This window comes from Populus alba, chromosome 14 (genome assembly GCF_005239225.2).
Source record: "Populus alba chromosome 14, ASM523922v2, whole genome shotgun sequence".
Classification (NCBI taxonomy): Eukaryota; Viridiplantae; Streptophyta; class Magnoliopsida; order Malpighiales; family Salicaceae; genus Populus; species Populus alba.
This window is the reverse complement of record NC_133297.1, coordinates 8,404,274-8,425,749: the sequence shown is the minus strand read 5'-3', so window position 1 is coordinate 8,425,749 and position 21,476 is coordinate 8,404,274. Positions and strand designations below refer to the sequence as shown.

Sequence of the window (21,476 nt, the reverse complement as noted above, 5' to 3'; positions counted from 1 at the left end):
AGTACGTGAGACTTCTGCGCCAAATTAAGAAGCACCAGAATCAACAAGCAATGGCGAATGGCTGCGGCAGGTCGGAATATTTCAAGACTGGTTAACCGAGAAGAGATACCATATTGTTGTAGTATATGGTTAATAGAGAGACGCGGGAGTAGAGAGGAGCGGAGCCAGTGAGGGGAGCAAAATTACTAATACAGACACACATTATGTATATATATTTTTGACAAATCATTTCAGATTATCTATCTCTAAGAGATCGAAGATAGATGATGAAGTGAAAGGCATATCAAAGGATGTAATTATGGTTTGTACAAGAGCATGTCTATCATAAATAATTAATTAGTGTGGTGAGCAAGTTTTTATTAAATCCAAAACGACTGCATTATGATGTAGTCCAGTGAATTTTTATATACTTGAAGGGTATTGCTAACTATGACATAATGTTTAGCAGACAGATTGGTCTTTCAAATGTAGGATATGTGGATGCATACTATGCAAAGAATTTAGGTGATAGGAGGTCTACTGCATCTTATATATCTATTCTGGTAAGGGGACTGTTTGTTAATTAGAGGTCTATAATTTAGCATGTAGTTGCACTATATATTTACTGCTGAGTTAAAATATATGGCATGGCTGAGGCTGAGGCTGCCAAGGAAGGAAGCTTTGTGTCTTATAGGTTTGGTCAAGGAATTAGGTATTTAACAAGGCAGAGTTCAATTGTATTCTGTCATTTACTTGGAAAGGAACTGGATATATAATGTAAGGATTAAGCACATAGATATGAGGTTTCACCGGTCGAGGAATTGGTTTATTATGGTGAACTACTGCTCGAGAAAGCTACAAATTTATTACCACATACAAGTTCAGTCATTGCTTGAACTTTACTAATGTCTCAAGTGCTAGATCAGCTCAATAACCATATTGTCCAGCTGGTAGATAGGGCGGCCACAGTGAGAACGCTGTTAGGCTTTTGTTATCATCTTCTTCTTTTGAACCTCAATTGTTGAAGATGACTTTTCGTCAAGAAAACCACATTATATGATTTGGCTTCTTTGACTTTGCGTTCCACGAGTTGCTTGTAGTATGTGCCTCGATATCTCTTTCCTAACGTAGCTTCCCTTATATATATATATATGCGTCCATCTTCCTATCATCCAACACCCCACATCCAATTCTTCTCTTTACCTTGCAACGTTTAACAAAACCAGCAGCTTAGTATTATATCTTTCTCCTGCACATATATCAGCCCAATGGCCACCTCCAAGATCTTAGCACCCTTATGTTTGATGGTGCTCGTTTTCGGTCTTTGCTTGTCAATGGTTAAATCCCAAAGTTATGGTGTGTGTGAAGGATTCGATCCTGAAGCACCTCGATGCGCAGTTAGATGCAGCGTTCCTGACTATGTTTGTGGGACTGACGGTGTCACCTACACTTGTGGCTGCAAAGACGCTTTCTGCAATGGTGTTGATGTTGTCAAGAAAGGGAAATGCTAGGCCTCTACATTTGTGTCCATGAAGTGTTAATGTCCGCCCCATCGTCCGCCTCCGTTGTCTTCCAGAGTTCAGTAATAACGTGTTTTAGTACTACTTGAAATCATTTCAAGCTGTTTGGATCAGTTGTCTGTTGTTGTTAGTTTGGCATTAGTCGTGCCATGCTTTTATGCAAGTACCGAATAAGATTCAGTTGTGTTAATTGGTACAATTAAAATTGATGAATAAAGATGGGATTTGTTGTTCTTGAAAGCTCTTAACATTTTTAAGGTGGTGATTGATTACACATGCAGGTAATCGATCTTCTGTGATCAGTTCATGGGGACAAGCCCCAACTGCAAGCTACAAGAACGTGGGGAAGAAATCTCATTCATGTCTGAAAATAGGAATTAAAAGTGTTTCCGCAGTACTCGATTTGTCAAACTAATTGTGGAAATCATTGAAAAAGAAAAAAAAAATACTTCTGGTCCCGTCTTTTATGAAATATTAAACTATCAAAAATCAAGTTCTATCTTAAGCAAATCAAATCCTGTGCAAACTCAGCACTTTATCCTCGTTTTTATATTGTGATGCATGTTTTTTTTTTAATCTGTTTTTAAAAAATTTAGTAAAATAAATTTTTTTATTTTAAAAATATACTAATTTAAAGCTAAAAAAAATACAATCCAACTATGCTTTCACGGCATATTAATATATAATCTCATGTTAAAATTTAAAATACATGTGCAAGGTGATCAAATCCTCGACAGGACGCACAAACTACAAAAAAAAAAAAAAAAAAAAAAAGGAACAAATGGATCCTTTCAAAATTCCAAACTCAATCGTTGTGTGCATACAAATCAAAATATATCACCGCTAAAACCTAAAATAATTATCGCCGATTTAATTCGTTGGAAATAAAACTAAAATTTAAAATATCATTTATAGATTTATGACTATTGATTTATCAATAATGCAAAATCCGTTGATGGAATATTATTTTTTATTAATTCATAGAAGTATCATTATCGTTATGATGATTTATTATTAGTCTCCTGGTTATCTGCATTTGGTTCTTCTTTATCATTATCATCCTTTTCTTGCCCATTCCCAACACTTGAATCTTCGGCCTTGTTTGTTTCTTGGAAAGTAGTTTCCGGAAAACAATTTTCCAAACTTTCCTGTGTTTGTTTGTTATTAGGAAAGTTGGTCAACGGAAAACAATTTCCGGTCAGCGGAAAATACTTTCCAGTCAATTTTAGTAAAAAAAAAAAAAAATTGACTTGGTTTTCAAGAAAGTGTTTTCCTTTTAGCTGTGTTTGTTTTCCGGAAAGTGGTTTCCGGGAAAGCACTTTCCAAACTTTCTTGTGTTTGTTTGCCAGTAGGAAAGTTGGTCAATGGAAAACACTTTCCAGTAAAAGAAAAATTTGGCTTGGTTTTCAGGAAAGTGTTTTCCTGAAAAATTTGAGGGGAAAACACTTTCCGGAAGTTGTGAAAATTTTAGAAATGTCATTATTTGCTGATTATATCAAATTTGATCCTCAAACTTTTGATTACTATATATATTTTGTTTTGAATATTTATTTTTCAATTTCATCTCTTAAAATTTTATTTTTATATTAACTTTGGTCCTTATTTTTATAATTGCTATTTGCTTTTTTTTTATCATTTTTTTATTGAAATTTTTTATTTATCAAATTTGATCCTCATTCTTTTGATTGTTACTTATTTTATTTGAAATAATTTATGAAATGTTGATTATTATTATTTTAATTTCTTTATTTTTTATTTTTTTTTTTAATTTTTTTAGATTTGATCCCTATTATTTTGATTATTATTTGTTTTATTTGAGATAATTTATGAAATTATATATTTTTTTCAATTTCATTCTCATTCAACTTTTTAATTTGTAAGATTTGTTCCTCATTATTTTAATAAATTTAAGAAAAATAAAATATTAATAAGTTATTTTCCAGCTCATTTTCCATGACATAACCAAACACTGGAAAGTGTTTTCCAGTTCATTTTCTATAACACTACCAAACATCGGAAAATACTTTTTCGGAATTCACTTTTCAGAAATTCACTTTTCTTTAAATTTATTTTTCAAAAGAAATTCACTTTCCTCCAAACAAACGGAACCTTCATCTTCTTCCCCTGCATGTTCACCTGACTAATGGGTCTTCTAAGAAACCGTTTTCGCTGGCTGTTACCAACAAGACAAAACCATCAGAACCCACCCCCCGCCTCCTGATTTCACCAAAATAAAACAAATTCAAGATTTCAACAAAACCCATTTTTCATGGCAATCAAACCAGCCAAAATAACAAGCCCGAAGAATTAACTTTTCATCAGCCAAAAAATGAATAAAACTCAAAAACTTGGTAAAGATTTCAGGATTTTAACGGGTCATTAAGTCGCCAGAATCGATTGTTTTATTTTTTAATTAAAACAAAATTGCTTTAATAAAAAAATAATCCATAAGTTTTTTCTGAGTCACACGAAGTTTTTTTTTATTTTAATTCAACCTGATTTCAAGTTCAAATTAATTAAATTTCAAATCAATTTGAGAAAGTCAAACCGGGTTTTATAACTATAATAAAATGTGCAATCAAAAGAGAGATAAGTCCACAATGGCATGTCCTTGCCAACCTGTAAAAAGTCCGTCCAATATTAATTCAAGCGCTCAACGCAATCTGGCAAGTTGTTTGCGCCAACAGAAATTTGAGAAAATGGATCTTCTCAAATAGATCCAGAGCTTAATCAGAAATGTATAAATAAATATATTATATTAGTAAATAAAAATATTTAATTTATCATTACAAAAGCATAATAAACATCTTTTCAACATAAATATAATAAAAAGAATTCTAATATATACACTAAGTATATAACCAAACTTATAATTAATATTAATTTAAAGTTTTAACATATATATTAGTAATAAAAAAAATATATTCATATTTAAATTAAAATATATATATATATTTATTTGTTGAAGAAGTTTAAACTAATATATTTTTTTTGGTATCGATGATGAATTTTCTATTTTTAAAACTTTATTATTCTTTACTTGTATAATTACAATATTTATAATATATCTCTTGAAATTTTAACAACATTATTTTACTTTAAATATATTTTTATATAAGATATTCGGATTAAAGAATACAAAATTCAAATATTTTTAACAATGTAAACATAAACTCTAGATTTTACAATTCAAATTTAAAATAAAATAAAAACACTAAAATATAAGGCTGAGTTGTGCTTATCAACAAATGATAACATGTTTCGTGACTCCAATTCTAATTAATAATGCCTATTTATTTTTTTATTTTAAAAAATTTATATATATTTTTTAAAATTAATATTTTTTTATATTCTCATATTATTTTATTATATTAATGTTAAAAATAATTTTTAATATATATATTTAAAAAAAAAAAACAACTGACCGTAAAATTATAATAAGGGAAGTCCATGCCACCAAATCCTAAACCCGTTGATTATTGGAGAATTGTGCCGTTCAATAAATGCGACTCTCTTTTTACATAATTTGACTTTGTTTTTCAACGATAATTAATTAGACCTTCGCTCAGATCCACAGACATGTGGAGGCAGTCAAATGTAATTCGATTGGTTACTCTTTCTAAATAAAAGAAATGGAAAAAATAGAAACACAAGGGAAAATTTTAAAATTTTAAAAATTAATTGGAAAATTTATAAGATGCTTATATCTCTTTAATTAAATAATTTTTTTATTTTTTATATTTTTCAATTCTATAATCAACAAAGAAAAATTAATATAATCTAAAAATTAAAACTCAACAAAGAAAAATTTGTTAAAAATATTAGGAAAAAAATTTATTTTATATTTATCTCTTCAACTAAATAAATTTTTATTTTTTCCTATTTATTGATTCTATCTCAAAACATTAAATAAATATAATATAAATATTAAAACCCAACCTTACTCGATGTGATTGACGGTCCACGAACTTTGAATCCAGGTCTAATAGATTTTAACTCTGCTGCTTCCACCGCTACACCCACTACTCTGTGGGTTCCTTCCTTATCCTTTGACCATCCATAACATGTAAAAATATTGCTATCGGATTTGTAGGACTCTCTCCCTCTCTCTCCCTCTCTCTCTCTCTCTCTCTCTTATTTAAACATCCTCCTCTCCAAGTCACCACGGACGTCCTCCTCCGCCAGAACTTCAGCAAGAAACCAAGCTACTAACATGGCCACATCCATAAGAGTAGCCCAGTTATGTATCGTTATGGTCCTGGTTCTGGGCCTTTGCTCAACTATGGTGCAAGCGCGGCGTGGCAGTGTTAATCTGTGTCCGGGATCCGCCTCTCGAGGGACATGCACCGGCCCAATCAACTGCTTCCGCGCGGACCCTGTCTGTGGCGCTAATGGGGTCACCTACGGGTGTGGTTGTCCAGAGGCCGCTTGTGCCCGTGTTCGTGTTGTTAAGTTGGGGGCTTGTTAAGTGCCCACATATCGGTGGTCGGTATTTCCCTCTCTCGGTCCATGTGCTTCTGCCGGCACCTGCTCCATGCTCCTTTCATTTCATTTCTTTCAGTTCACTGGTATTGTGTTTTCTTTCCGTTCACTGGTGGTGTGTTTTCTTTCATTTTCTATTGTAAGGTTCTCCCCTGACTTTTGTGAGGGATTCAGGTGGAAGCTGGGGTGTTGCCATCGTTAACAGTGTTTGTAATCGTGTAATAATCGGGCCGAATGGACGAATAAATAAAGATGTTATTTTTACGTAATCTTAGGAAAAATAATGATATAAAAATATTATAATATCTCATTTAATGATTTAATGATTTAAATTTTTAGAATTCTGATGATTAAAAGTGTTAGAAGTGAGTGATATAAATTATTATGAATCTTATTTAATGATTTAAATTTTTAGAATTCTGATGATTAAATGATATTTTTCTATGTAAATCAAAATAATAATATTCATATAGTTTTTTTACCAGAATTTCTTTTGCTTCTCATAGTTATATTTATTTTGATCATGTTTAGATAATTTAATCTCTATTTTTTAACTTTCAAAAAAAGAATTACATTTCTTACTTATAGGTGATATTTTCATTAAAAATATTCTGTTATACTCTAGTTGGCATACCAAGATATGAAAATCATTAAGAACACAACTCATTATTTATCACATTGTAGTTAACGACACTTTCATCACATGAATATGGAGGAAATAATAATTTTGAGGTATTACCGAGAATGTTACATAACTTAGTTTTCTATTTAAACCTATATTTTAATATCTTCAATCAACTAGGTATGATTGTTATCATTACACTCTTTCATATTTAAAGACTTTAAACTTATTTTAGTTAGCAGATCTATAATATTTTTCTATAACTTTATATAATCAATAGAAATAATTTTATTAGAGAGCATGTTTAATAATATTATATCTACGGTGTATATGTTTAGACTCACCATTATGCATGTCACTTTGTGCCATTCCAATTACAATTGCAAATTGATTGTCGGAATGGAAACAAATTATTGGCACTGGTTTTGGGCAACATAGAATATCCTCTGAGAAATTTCTAAGTTATTTGACTCTTTTTTTTTTCAGTTTTATCAAGAGTAATAAACTATGATTCCATTATAGATCTTACGATACATGTTTATTTAGAGGATTTATATGATACAACTTATCTATCGCGTGTAAAGACATGTCCATTAGTGGATTTCAAATTCTTATTATCTAATATTCAATTGACATCACTATATCCTTCTAGTATTGTTGGGTAACCAGTATAGCGTAACCTATAATCCAAGATGTATCTTAAATATTTGAGTATTTTTTTTTTATTTTTTAATGATCCATACTCAAATTATTGGTAATTTTACTCAATTTTATAATCAGGTAAGTAATATTATGTCCTATGCAATTTATAACATGCATTAAACTTTCAATAATTCATGAATATTCTAATTGGTTTGTTATTTTACCTTTATTCTTGTGAAATATATACTTGTGCTAACTGATGTTTTAACAATCCTATTGTCACATTTAGAAAATTTATCGAGAGTTTTGTTTTAATATAATAAAATTGAGATGATATAAACCCATCAAAATTCCTAAAAGTTTTTATTTTTAATAATATGATCATTGTTGCCATTAAAGTTTTAAAACTTGGCTTGACTTGACAAATTAACCTGAAACCGATCGACCAAGGATCTTGGTTGGGTTCTGCATGACAAAAAAACATAGTTGTAATTGGATCGATCAAGCTTGGATAACCTATCAAGTTAACGCAAAATTCAGTGTAACCTGATGAGATTGGACCTTTTCTTTTAATAAAAAAATCACTTCTCATGTCTCTTTTCTCAATAAGTTCCATGACACCTGTATCTTTTTCATTAGCCACAAAAATCTGATCGAACAGTGAGGAAAAATCCTATATATTTGGGTTGAGTGCAAGTAGTGAGAATAAGGTAGCTTGAGCGCAAGTTATGGAAGGGTGCAAGAATAAGCCATTGAAGATGTGACCACTTTCTAGTATGGTTTTAATCAATTTCTGTTTGGTTTCAACTTGCATTTTTTTTTTTTAACCTGATAGCTTTAATTAGGTATTGACCCGGGTGATTCAATATAACCCAGATAAACCCGGGATCAGGACAGGTGGCCGGGTCAACCCGGACCGGGTTTTAAATTACGGCTGCCATAATTAGTATTTCATAGAGATATTAATTGTAGGCGGTCACATTTATCAATTGACACCCGTTGACAGTTCCTCACAAATTGAAGCCGGTCACCTACCCTACCCTACCCGAACCCCCAGCTGGCCATGGGCAGGATGGCGTCAAGACTCTCAAGACCGTTTTCTTTGTTCTGTTCCTTTTCCATTCCTCTAGGCATACCTTTTCTTGTTGTTCACCATACCGATCGCATCGCCCAATTCCCTCTCTTCCACGAATTCATCTGCTTTCAATTCAATAGTCTGTAACAAGAACCCATTACCCCTTGCCTCCGTATTCATATTTTCCCGTATTTTAGGGTTAGGGTTAGGGTTAGACCCACCGATCCCTAAATCCTAAACAAATTAATCCATGTCGAAACTTTCATTAATTTCTACCTTATGCATCGCCATTTTCTTATCCAGCCCCTGCTTCCAGATCGCGCGATCGGAGCCCGACGCTGCAATATTAATTCAAGAAGTCACGAACAGGGATGGAAAGGGTGAAGCATGCGCAGGGTTAAAAGCACCCGCTTCATGCCCAATCAATTGTTTCCGTGCGGATCCTGTGTGTGGTGTTGATGGTGTTACTTATTGGTGTGGGTGCGCTGACGCTATGTGCAGCGGCACTCGTGTTGCTAAATTAGGGGCTTGCGAGGTTGGAAGTGGTGGCAGCGCTTCTCTTCCCGGTCAAGCACTTCTTTTGATTCATATCGTCTGGCTTATCTTGATTGGGTTTTCTCTCTTGTTTGGGTTTTTTTAATTTGACAATTTTGCAATTTGGCTTTGATTCTGTCATTTATTATTTATGTTGTGTCGAGGTTTAGATGGTCGGGGCTTGTCGAGATTTCCCATGCTTGTAAAAATATTCATTGAGTTAATACCGTAATTTTTTCATTCTTTCTTACTGATATTCTTATGGTTCCAAGTTACTCGATCATATTTTAATGGTTCTAAGTAACTCGATCATCTCGATGCATATGGGCATTGCATTCGAGGGATAGAAAACTGTGTTTTCACATTGAATGTTCTTCAACCTGTATTTTTATGGTTCCAAGACTGACTTGACAATTCAAATTGCGAGCTACTCCCATTCCAAGTGCCATTGCAAATTTACTATTCCAAGTTTTTTTTTTTTTTAAATCTTGGAGCATTTTCAGAGAATTAACAGGAGCTACATCATGATAATCACTGTGTTTGTACAATCTCATGCATAGAAAAGGGTCATAAAATTTGTTGAGCAAACTTTCAATATGAAATATTAGGGTTCCAGGAAGTGCTTCAGAATAAAATGACAATAGAACCACACTAAGCATGGTCAGTTGCACAAAATATTGCTAGTGTTAGATGTAAGAAGATACTACATAAGACGCAGATATCAGATATAGAAGCAAGCTCGCTAAAATCTATAAGCTAGCACAATCAATAATTGCTTCTCCAAAAACATATAAGCATTTAGGTTTTCTCCTTTCTTTTTGTTTCCAATTTTTTTTTTTTTCGGTTGAACACAGCTTGGTAACTAGACTTTGATACTACTTATAAGCAGATATGAATTTCATTTCTTTGTTAAAGTACCGAGTCTTGTCAGTACGAATGCTAGTTCAATGCACTCAATATGATGAAAAGCTATTGTTTATCAGGACGATCACCATCCCCAGTTTGTCAGGGGATTGTCGATTGAACTCACCTGGTTTTGCTTTATTTATTTATTTTTGTTGAATATGCACGCCATTCTTTAACTTCGCAAGGAAACTCGAGTTGCACAGGTGACTGGAGGCCGTCTCGTGCCACAGATTGTCTTTTTTCCCAATAGCCACTTAATATCCCAAAGGTCTATTTTTAAGAACTAACAGAGGCTGCCTGGAAGTTTTTCAAGAAACGCTGGCCGAAATTCGATATTCCTACAATGCCAATGTTTTCTTGGTGCGAAGAGTCGTAGCATCCACTTCTGAAAGGATGCTGCTGTAAGCAAGTATATTTCATGGACACCTGTAATAAATCATAATCAATAAACTTCCAAGTCATTCTCTCGCCGGAATAAACATGTGTAAACTCTTATCAACCAAAATGAAGCTCGTAAAAATGTCAATCCTGTCATTTTGATCCCCTGATTAAATGACCCACAAGGATCAGTGGCAGTTAGCTACAAAGGGAAGTCATGCCTCATACTGGCCTCCTTTCACCAATCAGAAACAGAGATTTCGAATGCATTTTGCCAGTCAATGCTTCATATTGGCCTCTTTCCAAAGGACGTTTTTGGAGTATGTATGCAGAGACCACACAGAAAGAAGAGTAGAGAACAATAGCTTCCAAAAGAACTCTGATCCATTGAGACTAGCTCAACACTTGTTAGCCTTTTTATCTATTTCGTATTTTCAGGGATGGTTTTGGTTCCGATTTTAGAGAGTCAGTTATTAGCCATTTAGCTAGCTTGATCTCCAAACTGGTATATATTATTATATTTTGAACCATTTTAAGAATTATTGCTGATACTTTTCTGAATTTGGTGAAAATCTGAAAGAATATATCAATAAATCTTAGTATCCTGGTGTAGAAAAAACATTTTATCAAGGACAAGAATACTTTCGAAAGTTTCAACTTATCATACGCTATGTAAATGGATAAACATTTAACCATGAAGGTTATAGACAGAATAAAATTTAAGAGCTGTTTTGTTCTGGTGGAAGAGATTGACCTTTCTTTATTTGAGGCCTTATCCATTTACCCTTATTCGAGGTTCCTTTTCGTTCAAGATAATCAGGAAAAAAAATAAAAAATAAAAAAGCAAAGGAGAGGCAATAGAATCAAGTTCAAAGAAAACTGTCTGCTATCAGAAATCTTTTTCATGCACCTCCAATTGTATAACCTGTATACTTCTAGCCTTACGGCATATAGCGCTACCGAGAGTATTCCCAGAATTAATGTGCTACCATAGAAAGAAAATAAAAATAATTCTCCTGACGCGTTAATTATGACGTCTTCAAACACTTATCAGTATAGTTTTCAAATCTAAGCCTGTAAATGCGTGACAGAAGGGAAAAAACATAACTTGCACTAGTTACAATTACAAAGCATTGATATGTTTGATCTTGTGACAATAGATGATTCTGAGTAGTCAGTTGTGGGTTTATTATTATTAAATAATGATTTGATCTAGACAAATGACATGGATGATCTATCAAAGACATTTATGAACTAGTAGGACAGGTCTAGAGCTAAAAGGAGATTTAGTCGCCTAAACCAAAAATAACGATACAAAAGGGTTATAACTTTTAAATCGATTGTTGGATTGTCCTCAAATTCTTATAAAAGTTTTCAGAGGTTGTTTTCCTTGAAGTAATCTTGGAATTACTACTCTGACTATCGAATCTTTAGATTTTGAAAATCTCACCTTGGAGCTCCTGTTTTGCTAGTTTATGTGATTTTTCTTGTTATTTTTGGATTTTATGTTTTTTTTCTTTTTAATCTTGGTTTCTTATTTTTATTTTCTAGTTGAGGTAGAGTTTCTGACTTATTTAAATACCTCTCAAGAGGCATACTTTATCATTGTTATTGGAGAGAAAATAATTTTCTCTTGTGTTCTTTCTTTGTTCCTACTGTATTAATCTTCCTCCTGCATAAAGCATCCCATTGTTTAGGCAACTAATTTGCTTTTAAGATTTGACATGTTGTTCTTACCTTCACTGGAATCTGAAAGAATTGGTCAGTCTGTTTTTGAAAGTATAAGATACTTTGCAGAAAGGGATGCTTGTGTCATATCTGCCTCCCAGCTTTCAAAAGATGCTGATTGCTTCCTGCATATTTAAGTACTATATGTCCAATAGCTTAAAGGTTTCAGTGACATAGAGCCTTCCTTCCTTTTGTTAAATATGGTCATTAGCCAGATTAATTACCGAAACGCGTGGCAAATCTACGAGGTCATGTTTTTATGATGCTTAAATATTAGCTTTGCTTTGGGATTTGATTCCGTGTTCTCCAACTATAAAGAGAAAAAGGTCTAGCAAAAGATTGCACGGAGAATATTGATTAAAAAATGGAAAGTCGGTTGCACAATTATACGTCGATCATTTTGATTATGTAGTCATGTTTATTCCCCTTTTGGAAGTGGCGAGCCTATATATAGATGAAGTTTACCAGTCCAGTTGCACTGCGATTGCATACACTGGGTATCTGTTAGGGAGAGGAAATATCCTGTGACTAGTTCAGCTTGTCCTAAATTTCTATCTAGATACTGCACTGCACTGCACTCAGAGAAGATATGAGTGACGGAGGGCAATGGAAGCCTGTTGTCGGAATGCTGGTTATTAGTTTTGCCTTCGCAGTAGTGAACTTACTCCTTAAAAAGATGATTGATCAAGGAACAAACAACATGGTTATTGCCACTTACCGGCTGTCAAGTTCTGCAATTTTCTTGGCGCCCATTGCGTTCTTTTGGGAAAGGTAGTAGCTACTTCGTCTCTCCCTTCTAGCAGTATTCTTTTAGCAGCTGCACACTTATTTTTTAATGCTTGTTTAGCTTCTCTGCGTTCAATTGTGACGTTTATCAACTAGTTATTGTCAATGCGGCTCCTTTCATTGGAAATAGCACTGAGTTTGTCTTGGAGGATGTACTTAGCTTCTCATACGGACAGGTTCTTACAGGGACTGTAATATTGTTAGTTTTCTTGCAGGAAAAGCAGACCTAAGCTAACAGCTTCCATCTTTTGCCACCTCTTCCTCGGTGCCTTTGTTGGGTTAGTTAAAATACACATCTAATATTCTAGATGGTTTTGTGCTATGCTAATTGTTCATTTTAAAACTACAATTACCCTCACAATTACAGAGAACTCTGAGAATTATTGATGTCTATCAGGTTAACCCTCACACAGTACTTGTTCCTTCGGGGACTCGATTATATATCTGTCACCTTCTCGTGTGCCTTCCTCAACACGGTCCCTGTAAACACGTTCATACTAGCCCTGGTTTTTAGGTAAGCACAACAAGCAAGGAGTAATTTACTGCATTTTCTGACCAAAAATAATGTCTATTGGTAATTGATGTTCAAACTCTTTCCAGACTAGAAAAGCTGAACATGTCAAGTAAGGCAGGAAGAGCAAAGGTGTTAGGGACATTTATTTGCATGGGAGGAGCTTTCCTATTAATCCTTTATAAAGGAATCCCGTTAACCAATCCACGTTCAGAAGCCACCACAACTGACATCCTAAACCTTGCTGGTACTATGATCTCAGGCAAGAAGAAACGGAGTTGGGTAGCTGGTTCGATACTTTCTCTTGCAGGCTGCTTCATGTGGTCTGCATGGTTCCTCATGCAAGCTAAGATAAGCAAAATTTATCCATGTCAATACTCCAGCACTGCCATTATGTCCTTCTTTGGTGCAATCCAGTCAGCTGTCTTAAGTTTAATCTTGAAAAGGAAGTTTTCCATGTGGATTCTTAAATCAAAACTGGAGATTATAAGCGTCCTCAATGCTGTAAGTATCAGGGCAGCTTAAATGAACATTTCTTGCTTCGTACAAATAAAGAGAAGATGTTTCATTATTACTTTCAATTCAAACAGGAGGCTTGAAATATTACCGTTTCACTTCTTGCCACAGGGGATCATAGGATCAGGCTTGGGCTATGTTGGGATGTCATGGTGTATCAAACAAAGGGGTCCTGTGTTCACATCTTCCTTCACCCCTTTCATACAGATATTCGCTGCTATGTTTGATTTCTCTATCCTGCATGAACAAATTTATCTTGGAAGGTTGGTTCCTTTCATTACACACACACACACACACACACACATACACACGCACGCACACACACTGTGCTTTCACTCTGCTACAGATTATTTATTGTTCTAACATTCTGCATTTGTAATCAACAGTGTCCTGGGATCTATCCTGGTTATACTAGGTTTGTACATTCTCCTGTGGGCTAAAAGGACTGAAGCAGGGGATTGTGGTGAGAAGCAAGCCCAGCTAACCGAAGAAGAGGAGAACCATGACACAGAAGCACAAATATCAGCAACAAATTCAAAGAGTAATCCATAGAACCCCTTCAGGATGACCAATAAATGCTCTTTCAGAGTTAATTATATGGTGTTCAAGGCTGTAGTGAAAATGCAAGCAAAAAAAGTTCAAGTGTAACATGTGCAAGTCCAATTTGAATTGATAAAACAGTCATTGTCTCCTACTTATTTAGCTTAATCTTAACTTGCTTTCCACTTGAAATTGAAAGAATTAAAAGAGATGGACACTCATCCCTTGATCATGGAGTAGTACATAGCCTACTTTATACCAAATTGAAAATAATCATAGAAATATCCTGCTATATAAAAATTGATCTGAAAAAAATAGTAAAAGAGATGGACTAAATTAAAATATTGTATAGAAGAAGTAATGTTGTAAAAATAACTTCTAAATATACAAATAAATTTTTTACATAAATAATTTTAATACACATAATTATTGTTATGAGAGACCTTGATGTGAAAAAAATGTTTGTAAATTATTTTCCTTCATAGCATAAAAGGGCGGACAACCTTGGACGCTCAAACAGGCAAGTGCTTTATAAACAAAAATCTAAAAGGGTTAATTTAGTGTTTCACAGTAGCTGATGCGGAGAAAGTTCATTCAAACACTGTTTCTTTTCTTTCTTTTTTTCAGTTCCTAAGATTTTTTTATGTTTTGGTCCTTCAATTTTTTTCTTCTTATTTGATCCTTCAATATTTCTTTGATTTGCATTTGGTTTTGATGATTTTTTTTCATGCCTGCATAGAGGAATCTCAAGATGTTAAGGAAATATTACATCGCTAGGTTAATGTTCAGTTTGGTGATAAAAAATTTAATTTTATTGATTTAAAATAATTCAAATTTTAAAGACCAAATTTGAAATCTAAAACAATATTCAACCCCTTTTTTATTACCAAAATCAAGGAATGATTTGTACAATAGTAAGAGTTCATGTCCCTTTTCTTTTTTTTTTTGGGTCCATTAACTTTTTTTTTAATTTGATTATTTTATATTTGATTTTATTTGGAATTTAAAAAGAGAGCGAGAACAAAAATAAGAAGAGGAAGTTCAAAAGCTTTGTAGTTCGTTTTGATTGATACAAAAATCTCGTAATATCAAGGAAAATTTTTAGAGTTTAATTGATACTTGATTAACCTCGTTGACTCAAGTTTTTTTTTTTTTTTATTGATTTTTTTTCAATCTCACCCTTCAATTCTAGGTTAGTTTGAGATTTGGGTTTCGTGGTTTTATTTAATTAGCTATTTACAAGTTTTTCATGGTCTTCAAGTCACGAAATTGGCATGTTGAATTGAGTGTATTCAGGTTGGTTTTTTTATTTTTTTTTTTAAATTTTATTATTCAATATTTAATTTTTTAGAAATTGAGCTTTAATTTTTTTTTTCAATCTATTTTTTATGAGATTATCTTGGTTTTATTTAATTTTTACTTATTTATCAAATAAAATTAATGAAATATTTTTAAAAATATTAGGAGAATATCTTTCTATAGCACTAGAAGGTGTTTATTTTTCACAATTAATCATTTTAATCATTTTTGTTTGTTTGTTTGTTATTTTTAATTATATTATTAAATTAACTGAATTTATTAAATCCAATTTAATTAATAACTTGATTCTCATATTTTTCTTGCATTGCTTGTGCATAATTTTTTACATTAAAAACAATTTAACCTGATCAGAATATAACGCGAGATGTTCATCTACTTGTATTTTGAAGTTCAAAACCGAATGACGAATAGTTATTTGTTCACTCGTTGACCCAGCGAAATTACCTGTCGTTCCCTGTCGCATAAAACAGGCCCAAACTCCGAGTCCAGTAACGGCCTCGCCCCTTTCTCTTTCGGGCCCAAAAATAAGTCTTCAAAAACCCTAATTTCACTGCTGTGCATTTTTTTTCCCGGGGCATACTGCAATTGGAGACTGTTGTCTCTGTAAAGCGAAAAGAAATTAGAAAAGATGGGAATAAAGAGAAAGAAGAGCGAAAGCGAAGCAATGGAAGATTACGACGACGATGTAGTGGTAGACAAAAAGGAGAAGAAGAAGATGAAGAAAATGGAGAAGGAGAAGGAGAAAAAGAAAGAAATACTCCCATCAATGATAAAGAACAAGGAGAAGAGGTCTGCCGTACACGCCAAACTCAAGCATCAAAAGAAAGTCGAGAAGCGGAAGAAGCTTAAAGCCCGTGACGCCGAAGAGAAGCGCGCTCTCGAGCTCGGCGAGGAGGTCAGGTCCCCTTTTGCAATATGGCATTAGGGTTGTTTTTTTTGTTTTTTTTTTTTTTTGCGGAATAAGAATTGATTTGGTGTGATGTAATTTTTGTGCAGCCTCCTCCCAGGAAGATTCCACGCACCATTGAGAATACTAGAGAGTTTGACGAGACTGTATGCAAGCCCGACGACGAGGTACTACCTCATAGCTTTTGCTCTGCTAATTTTCAATTTATACTGATTTGTTCTGGTAAATATTTGGGAAGATTCGTTCTACTCTTTTTACTTATGGCCAAAATAGCAAATGCTTTTTGTAGCTTATGTGCTAATTCTGTTGGTTTATAGCTATTCGCTGGTAATGATGCTGATGAATTTAGCTCCGTTTTAAAACGCGAACGGAATCCGAAGATACTGATCACCACTTCCCGTTTCAATTCTACTGTAAGCTTTCCATCTCTTTTTAATTTGTTTTTGTTACAGAGTCATCAAGTAACCATGAAAGGAAGATCAAATAATTTTTGGGTGCCAATTTAAATCTCTTGTTGCGCCTCTGATATGGTTGATTGTCTTTACATGTCATTTGTCCTCTACAGAGGGGACCAGCTTTTATATCAGAACTACTTGAGGTGATCCCAAATGCACATTATTACAAAAGAGGAACTTATGACTTGAAAAAGGTGCTCTTTTATTGGTTCTCGTTCCCTCTCCCTTTTCCTAATAGAAGAAGCTGAGCTATTCAAGTGTTAAATCTCTTACGAAGATGTGCACAACATTTTTGTAGATTGTAGAATATGCAAAGAAGCAGGATTTTACTTCTCTTATAGTTGTTCACACCAACCGCAGGGAGCCAGGTGAGTGGTACTTGTTAGTTTTCAATAAAGAACATATGCCTAATTGCATAGGATATGTGTGCTCTTGACATGTTTTCCTATTCTAATAACTATTAGATTGGAATTGAATTTTCTTTTCAATGGATAAACTTTGGAAGACGGTGATTGTCTACAAGAAACTTAACAAGTTTGTAACTTTCTTGTAGATGCTCTCTTGATCATTGGCTTGCCTGATGGACCTACTGCCCATTTCAAGCTCTCACGGCTTGTTCTACGCAAGGAGATCAAGGTTATGTATATTGATATGGAACTTTAATTTAAATGCAATGTTAGGTATTGTCTATTCTAAAGATAATTGATTTAATGAAACTAAAGAAAGTCCTTAATAATTATGCATCCCCAAATATCAATTAAATCTAATTTGTCAGGCCTTTAAATGGACAAGGCCTGTTTGATTCGATCAAGATTATCTAACCAAAGATAAATTGATTGATGAAGAAAGAAATGTGATTTTAGAAGTATTATCTAATTAAGTTTCAATATATTAGAATAACCTGATTTGTTTTTTCATGTGGTCATGCATGTGATTTCAATTTTTTCAGATGTAGTTTTTGCGAGGCTAACGTCTTATCTTTACTGCATTGTATTGCCTGTAGAATCACGGAAATCCCACCAGTCATGAGCCCGAGCTGGTCTTGACTAACTTCACAACTTGTCTGGGTCATCGTATTGGGAGGTATGAAATTTTCTTCTTGTTGCATATTAGAAAAGTTGTAAATTCTCCTCACAGTTGACATGAAGAATGAATTGAAATACACTGAAGTCATATGTGTTCTCATCCCTTTAAAAATGCTCTTGTTTTCTATAATTATCAATGTTTTTTCAGTGTGGTTTGTCTGTTCTCACAGTTCTTCTGCATCTCATTTTCTTTTGTGACGTTTTACACACTGGTTTTCTTCTTTAACACCACTTTCTTTTGTTCTCATGTATCCTCCAGACTAATACAGTCACTTTTCCCACAAGAACCAAATTTCCGAGGTCGGAGAGTTGTTACCTTTCATAATCAACGCGATTACATATTCTTCCGGCATCACAGGTAGGCGTTGATTGATTTCTGTCAATTTCTGCCAAGGCTAAACCTTTTGGTAATCTTTTTCTTTTTCACAAATGCCTTTCTGATAAATTTTCCAACTGTTTTGTGGACAGGTACATCTTTGAAACCAAAGAGAGTAAACAGAGTGATTCAAAAGTTAAAAACAGAAAAGATGGCAAGGGCGAGAAGAACACTCAACAGAAAGTGATTGCACGCCTTCAGGTTACGGTTCCCTATTGGATATTTTTTTGTTAGCATTTGTTGTTATGTAGTCAATATCCTTTCTACCAGGATCTTAAAATTTTGGTGCGAGCCTTCAAACACATCTGAAATTGTTGGACCTTGTTTATTTCAACTTCTTCATTTGTATACCCTTAAGTTATTGGTCCCAATTTTACCAAAACATCACTTGGTCTGAAATCCCAATGATCTCATTAGTCAGTGCCAATAACCAATAATTTTCCTCTAAACATGCAGGAGTGTGGTCCTCGATTCACACTGAAGTTGAGAAGTCTCCAACATGAAACCTTTGATACCAAAGGTGGTGAATACGAATGGGTTCACAAGGTAACTAATGAATGGTTGTTGAGGCCTTGTATTTTCCAAATTCTGTTGGATTCAAAACTGTAAATATTTCTTCCCGTTTGAATTTCAGCCGGAAATGGACACCAGCCGAAGAAGGTTTTTCTTGTGAGTTGCATCAGATTGTTTATTTGTCTTGGGGCAGAAGCAAATTTTGGTGCATTTCGGGTTGGTACATGAACAACCGATGGAGAATTGTGATCAGTTTTGCCCAATTGTTTATTCAACTCTGGTGGAATACTTGAAGATTATATGAATATATTTATTATTGGATTATTTGTTTGACCCATGATTAATTTTTTTCTAAATTTCTTGGTTACCTGTCTGATTGTATGGTATCTTTCTCTTTTCGGTGTAATTGATTGCATTTTTATTTAAGAAGTAGGTACAATCTGTTATATTATTCTGGGTCAAAAGAGAAAAAAAAAAAAAAAAGTTATTGAGAACTCGTACAATCATAAAATTCAGACTTCCATCATTCGGCCACCATAAATGTTTGGCCCGCTGGGTGAAAAATGAAGGAAAAGAGAACGGGAAAACAAATAGTTATTGGTATTCTGTACATTTGGTTTCTATTCCCTGTACAAGAGAGATCACTCAAGATGCCCTCTGGCCTTGCAAACCTAGGACTGTCTAGTCCTAGCTGTCAGGTGCAAATCCTACCTGTCTAACTTTACATGTGCAGAATGCCATTGGATCATCTGAGCAGACATCTTCTTTATCATTTGAAGGCAAATCAACACGAGCACACCTCCAAAAGCAGCAATTCGCATCAGAGACTGTTCTGGACTTCTCCTTATTAGATAAATGCAGTCCACGGTGATCAAGATTAAACCTAAACTTTCCAGCAAGGTCTTGATTGACATGATCCTGCTCTTATTCTCTCCAGTCACCCTGCATAAAATTCTTGAACACAGAACTCCTATAACCAAAAATGTAGTTAATGACCACCCCCTGTACGTGATCAACCTTCCACCCACAACCAAAACCTCTTTTCGGCAAACACAAGTTGGGCACTCCCCAGAAAAGGTAGATGAAACTAGAGCATCAAAACCTGTATAGTAGGGTAAGATAATGGAATCCAAGTACAGGCTTGCATGTAGAATTCCAGAAATGGTTGATGCCTGGAGGAATGCATACCTGACATCTTTGTCAATGCTGCTATCGAATGTGAGGGCAGATACCTGAAGCAGCTGAAGGATCGCTGGTCCAAAGCAGGACAGAGGGAATACGGTGTTGATCCGGTAACCCTTGGCAAGTACGAAGAGGATTAGAGGGAGGGAGACTGGACCAGATGGTTGCAGGTATCTCTTTGATTTTCTGAGATATGTTCGACCACGTCTTGATATATCTACTACCATAATGGCTAGTGTTACCAGGTACAAAGCCGCTGTAAAGAGAAAAGCTAGAACATCCACATAGGGCGGATGATTCCCAGGGTAAGTGCTGTCGCAGTAGTAATGGTAAGGACAGTTGATTGGATCCATTGTATCCTCTACCTGCCATCTGACACATTTGAAGAATACCGCCTGGACGTCTTCTGAAGGCCATTCAGATCGGAATGCCAGGTCCCGTCGGTACAGCATGGTTCACAGGTTGCCTTACCCTCTTGCCATCTTGTTTCATCTATAGTTTTATATGAGGGAAGTAGAGGCTTTTTATTTTTTTAAGCAACGGGCATTCTTTCTGTTGAGACGTTGTAGGTATAGGTGAGTAGATGGTGAAACATCATCTAATTTATTTTCTTTTCTTTTCCCCTGTTTAATTTAAATATATAGTTTCAATTTCATTTTTCAACTCTGAGAGAGAGAGAGAGAGGATCGTTGTTTAAAAATTAAGACGTGGCTAGCTTGTTGAGAAATACCATGTGTATCTTGTTTTCATCCATCCTTGTTCCTAAAGGAAAGTTCTATAGCCTTTTATGCCTCTACCAGCCTTAGGTAATGTTGCACCTGCTAGAACCTGTTTTTTGCAGGATCACAAAGATGACAGAAGGTGTTCTTGATAGTTTTGAGTTAAAATCAGGGAGCAACTTGCAGATTACTCACAACTTATCTATTTGTTTATGAGTAGGAGTTAGGAACCAATAGAAATGGTTAGGTACTTTCAGTGACAAATGCAGCTTCAGGCAGCTTGAATCCAAAGCAATAATTGGTTGGTTGGTGATAGCTATGGATTTGGTGATATCTACATCACTGTTACCATGGTCAGAGCATTTTGATGACCAATGTGTAATTATGGAGTAATCCGTAAACAATAGCATTTTGCCGGGAACTATTAATTACTTTGATTATACAATTTAATTAACTGAGCACAGAATACAGGGATTGACAATTGTCCCCACTTGCATGGAGAGCTGTGACATACTATTTGGAAGAATCACAGCGCGGTTATTTATTTAAGTAAAAATATATTAAAATATTTATTTTTAAAATATTTTTAATATGATTAAAAAATTAACTAGCTGAGCACGGAACACAAGGATGATAATTGTCCATACTTGCATCCAGTGTTGTGATAGAATATTTAAAAATTTGGTAGTAATTGTTTTTT

The 21,476-nt window shown here is 34.3% G+C and overlaps 3 protein-coding genes across 3 annotated transcripts; 2 read left to right on the top strand and 1 right to left on the bottom strand.

The window, feature by feature from the left end:
- Positions 1 to 12,378: 12,378 nt before the first annotated feature.
- LOC118041161 (WAT1-related protein At3g30340) lies at positions 12,379 to 14,367 on the top strand. The gene is made up of 6 exons (XM_035048339.2): positions 12,379 to 12,637; positions 12,868 to 12,930; positions 13,050 to 13,166; positions 13,253 to 13,667; positions 13,791 to 13,942; positions 14,066 to 14,367. Exons 1-6 carry the CDS (start codon positions 12,456 to 12,458, stop codon positions 14,229 to 14,231), a joined length of 1,095 nt encoding a protein of 364 aa, XP_034904230.1. The 5' UTR covers positions 12,379 to 12,455; the 3' UTR covers positions 14,232 to 14,367.
- Positions 14,368 to 16,084: 1,717 nt separating this feature from the next.
- On the top strand, positions 16,085 to 19,242 carry LOC118041162 (uncharacterized). Its single transcript, XM_035048341.2, has 11 exons — positions 16,085 to 16,434; positions 16,536 to 16,613; positions 16,764 to 16,859; positions 17,012 to 17,095; positions 17,200 to 17,269; positions 17,455 to 17,537; positions 17,905 to 17,984; positions 18,246 to 18,344; positions 18,455 to 18,563; positions 18,819 to 18,908; positions 18,997 to 19,242. Exons 1-11 carry the CDS (start codon positions 16,168 to 16,170, stop codon positions 19,033 to 19,035), a joined length of 1,095 nt encoding a protein of 364 aa, XP_034904232.1. The 5' UTR covers positions 16,085 to 16,167; the 3' UTR covers positions 19,036 to 19,242.
- Positions 19,243 to 19,375: 133 nt separating this feature from the next.
- Positions 19,376 to 20,583, bottom strand: LOC118041163 (uncharacterized). The gene has a single exon (XM_035048342.2). It carries the CDS (start codon positions 20,507 to 20,509, stop codon positions 19,583 to 19,585), a length of 927 nt encoding a protein of 308 aa, XP_034904233.1. The 5' UTR covers positions 20,510 to 20,583; the 3' UTR covers positions 19,376 to 19,582.
- Between the last annotated feature and the right edge of the window lie 893 nt (positions 20,584 to 21,476).